General features: G+C 37.5%; 1 protein-coding gene across 1 annotated transcript; it reads right to left on the bottom strand.

Annotated features, from left to right (window-relative positions):
* Positions 1 to 227: 227 nt before the first annotated feature.
* LOC108764453 (protein FAM107B-like) lies at positions 228 to 704 on the bottom strand (the record flags this gene model as incomplete). Its single annotated transcript, XM_018512715.1, is given in 1 exon segment — positions 228 to 704. A coding segment is annotated over 1 exon segment (477 nt), but the record flags the coding sequence as incomplete, so codon positions are not given.
* Between the last annotated feature and the right edge of the window lie 3,870 nt (positions 705 to 4,574).

Here is a 4,574-nt window from a genome sequence, read left to right on the forward strand (position 1 = left end):
TTAAGACCTAACGTCTGTTACAATGTACATTTTTTGACGCCGTTAATAATTCTTGTGTCAAGAAACTTATTATGTATATGTTATACACTGATTGCAATTGATAAGGCGCTGAAGGATGAAATTAACTGCCCATTTGAGCGGATCATCGTCTTCACCCGAAGGGCGCGACATCATCTTCACCCAAAGGGTGTGACATCAGTTTGCGCGACCTTCGATCTTCACCGGCTTCATTGAGATTCGGTGCGCGGCCTCAGCTTCGCTCTCGCCGTAATTAAGAGGTTGCTCGGCGACTCCGTTGTCGTTCGCGATTACTCCTGCGTTAGTTGAATGTGTCTTGCTCTCTGCTCGATCGCCCTTTGCAAGGTAGTCTTGGGATCGTCCTTGTAACTTTCCTCACAGATCCTCTCAGCTTTCCTCCTTGACGCAGTTTCCCTCTGTTTTTCCAGAGCACGTTACAGCTCACTTTTCTGGTTCAAGACGTTATTGCCGATTTTCTGGTTGAAGAGTAACTCCCTGTGAAAGTCCTTATGATTAGCGAAGGTAAGGCAAGGGTTATATGATTTCCTCTGCAAGATCAGGCCGTCTGGTCTCATGTGAGGAGCCGGTGATGGAGGCGGCACGTCCAGAGCCGGTGCTATTTTTCTTTTGTTTGTCAAACCATCGATGTCGTCCGAGTCGCACTTGAGACCGTTAGTAATCACCGATTACGGCCACGTCGCCGGATTGCCGTTAACCGCGCTGTTTTGATCTGTTACGCAGCGGCAGTAGTGCGAAAATATCTCGTTACTTTTACTCTTATCCGCCCGCGCGTGTTATGACGTTACGTATTTGCCACACGCTCTCGCACTCGAATTTACAACCCGCACTCGCTCGAGCGCGCGACATGAACTTTCTTTAGAGTGAATCTATTTGTTGTTGAGTTCAGGAATTACAATTAAGCAGAAATTTTGAAAGGGCCATGATCGGGTCCTTATCAGGATGCCCTAATGCCCGATCCGACCCTGATCGTAAATGTAACGTCGAGAATGAAGATTGCCTGATCGGACAATCATAATCGGGGCCGAATTTTTACCCTTTGTCATGCTTTGTTTTTAATAGGAAATTTTAAGGGCACTGCAAGGGCATTAATAGGGCTCTGATAAGGTATTTGTTGCTTAGATACAGGTTAGGTTGCGATATACAGTGACATGCAGAAATTTCCGGCCAGTAATATTTTGCACTCTAATTTATAAAAAAAATTTTGATAAAATTTGCACAGATCATAAACATTTATTATAAATATTATGAAATATTTATTATTAATGTTATAGTAAATTCTATGAAAATACTTAATGAGAAGACATTATAATCCAAGTAAAAAATACTTAGAAATATTTATTTATATCTATCATAAATATTGCATAAAATATTTAGTCTATATTTTAATAATATTTCGAATAAAGCTTTATATAAAATATGTATGAAATATTTATGTAACATTTAAAAAAATGATTATTAATAAATATTTATCATAAATATTCGATGCTGTCTGGGGTAATGTATAGTTATGCTATTTTATGTTTTAAATCTACTTACTATTTTCTGATACGGATTCGCATAAGTACAATGCTTGACGAGATGCACGAAATCTTCTCACTCGCATTTGCGTTATCAAACGTGTTTTATTATAATTTGCATCCATAATTCGATATTTAACATTACACGATATATAACCTCAAGAGAATATAATCTCTTTTTATAAAAACAATGAATAAGAACAAGGAAATCCGGCCACTTTCAGGATTACCCGAAAAAAATCTTAAAACGCGCTCTCTGATTTTTTGCCGATCAGGCACAGGTCGGGAGTTCCATATTAGGACACATCCTACTATTTCCTAATCAGGTCATAGTATAAGGAAATTCCGTATTATGACATACCCTATTTTTTCCCGATCAGGCAAGGATCGAGAATTCCGTATTATGGCATTCCCTACTTTTTCCCGATCAGGCAAGGATCGGAAATTCCGTATTATGGCATTCCCTACTTTTTCCCGATCAGGCATTAGTCGTGCATCAGGCATTCCCGATCTAATTTCTTCTCGGTAATGTTAGGCGAGCATTATGAATATATATTACCGAGATCCGTCGGTATTGGCTAAGCCAGGCCCCGTATGGCAAAATGTTAAAAAATCCACTCGATTCGCGAGGATTACGTTGCATCTGGATTGCACAAAGATATACTTATTGATCCTAATGGTAGCCTGTCGACATAGACACGCCTCCGTCAAAGCTGTCGGCGTACAAAGAGACTTTCAAGAAAGATTATTCGCATGTCGCTCATTCGTTCCGACAAGTAATTCAAAACGAGTCGTGAACAGAAAAGAGTTAATAAATTTCGAAAGCGACCAGACATACACACGATGTTGTCGGCGTTATCACCTAAATATAACTAAATAAAAAAATTAGAGGGAATAAAAGCACGCTATATATATTTTTCGTCAGGGGCAAACGCGCCGACGCGGGCACTTTCGTGAATGCACTTTGTTACATCTCCCCATCGGCGTTAAAATAAGTACCGGGGTAAGAAACGTCGCAAAAAAAGGATAGAGGGAGAAAATTATGAACGAGAAGGAGACGATGGTGGAGGCGGCGGTGGCGGAGAAAGAAAAAAGATGAGGAAGAAGACAGAGGAGAAGAAGAAGAAGAAGAAGAAGAAGACGAAGAAGAAGAAGAGTTGCTAACCGGCTGGCCGCAACGAACCTGAAGTAAACCAAACCTACCGGTCCTACCGCTCGCTACCACTACTATCTACCGAACTATTACCTGTAACCAGTCTATATCTGGACTCCAGCTTCATCTTTCTCTCTTTTATTCGATGTACCGTGTGTGCCAGAATAGTGGAATCCCCTGCGTTCTCACTGCATCTTCGACTCTCGTAACAGTCGTTTACATGGCTAAGAAGCGATTCTTTCCATGAAAATTCTTTATTATTAATTTCTTATGTTAGTGATCTACACATATAAAACGTATTTCATTTTAATTTTTTACTTTATTTTATACCAATGATATGTTATCCAAATTAATATAAATATTTTAAAATAATTCTTTCATTTTGCTATATTGTGTTCTTTTTGCATTGTTTTTAAGGCCTAAGTAAACTAACAATGCGATTGAAACTCGAAACACTGAACTAAACATTGCACTCTATGCATTATTGTAGATTTAATTGCTGTAAATATTTGTATCTGCAATTATGTCAAGTTGTGCGTTACGCGTTATATCTTATATACGAGGGGGTAACCACTAGCTGAAATATTGTCCCACAGATTACATGACATCATATGATTTCATCTGATTACAAATAATTTTTTTCGCTATATATGAAGTCGTTTGGTAAAATATACGAATTTATTTAATATTATACAATGATTTATCGTGGTTGCATACGTAATTATATCGGATTATACATAGAAATTTCATATGAATTTTATAATGATTTCGAGGACTCTGTCCCACGATTACATTAAGTGATTACCCCCTCGCTTATATAATTTTGGATCGTCTATGGATTATTTCTTCCGGGGCAGAATAAATACATCTGCATATATCGTAAACCAATCTGAACAGGTACGATCACGTCGAATATTTTTTTTAAGAATAAATACCGTGACGGCAACAGCCCGTGACATTACTTGCTAACGTGAACGCAATCATTTAAATTACATGGAGTATGCGATGTTAATAGGCGCGTTTGGTGACGATATTTCTCGTTGAAAACTGGAATGATTTTTCCCAATTATACAATTTAATTAAGGTGCCATATTACTTGGCGTGTTTTAAAGGGTTAAATGTCTCGGAAATTGCGTCTTACTTCAGAATTTTGCTAAATATGATCTAAGTTTAATCGAATAATTTTCCATTTGTCCATCTACGCTCTAAAACAGTTTACCTATATATTTTTTAATCAATTCGGTTCGAATATTATTACGTTTACATAATACGGCTACTATTGTACATACATTATATTGAACGTTTCGAGTTATGTATATTGATTTTTAAAATCGCCAGTGTTCCGGCTTGCGTGATACACGCGATTAGAAATTGATGAGTGTCGCCTCAGTTATCTACCTGATTATATTTACGGTAGCGAGACGATGTGTAACGTGATGTTGACTGACGCGACACGTGCCAAGCAAGTATGTTTAATCCGAGTGCTTAAATCAAGCTTACAAGTTTACGCATCCGTTATTTTCACATCATAATGGATGTAACATCTCAAGTGACCGCAAAATCCCTTAGTTCGCTGATAATTGTCGATCATAACGGATTGTTGTTGAACGCGACAATTGGTGGTGTGGTTTTTTTCTTGGAGGATTGTCTCTCCCGACAACGTGGAGTACGCTCGTGTACTTAAGGAGGTTGTAAGGGCATAAAACACATATATTAATATTTTCGCTTTAAACAAACTACATACATTTGAAAGTTGTGTTCATAACATTCTGGTTTTATTGAGCAACACATTTTTATAGGTTATTTATTTTATTTGTTATTAGTTTTATTGTTATAAACAAAAATTGTTAAAATAATAAGAAAAA

This window comes from Trachymyrmex cornetzi, unplaced genomic scaffold (genome assembly GCF_001594075.2).
Source record: "Trachymyrmex cornetzi isolate Tcor2-1 unplaced genomic scaffold, Tcor1.1 scaffold424, whole genome shotgun sequence".
In the NCBI taxonomy this organism is placed as follows: Eukaryota; Metazoa; Arthropoda; class Insecta; order Hymenoptera; family Formicidae; genus Trachymyrmex; species Trachymyrmex cornetzi.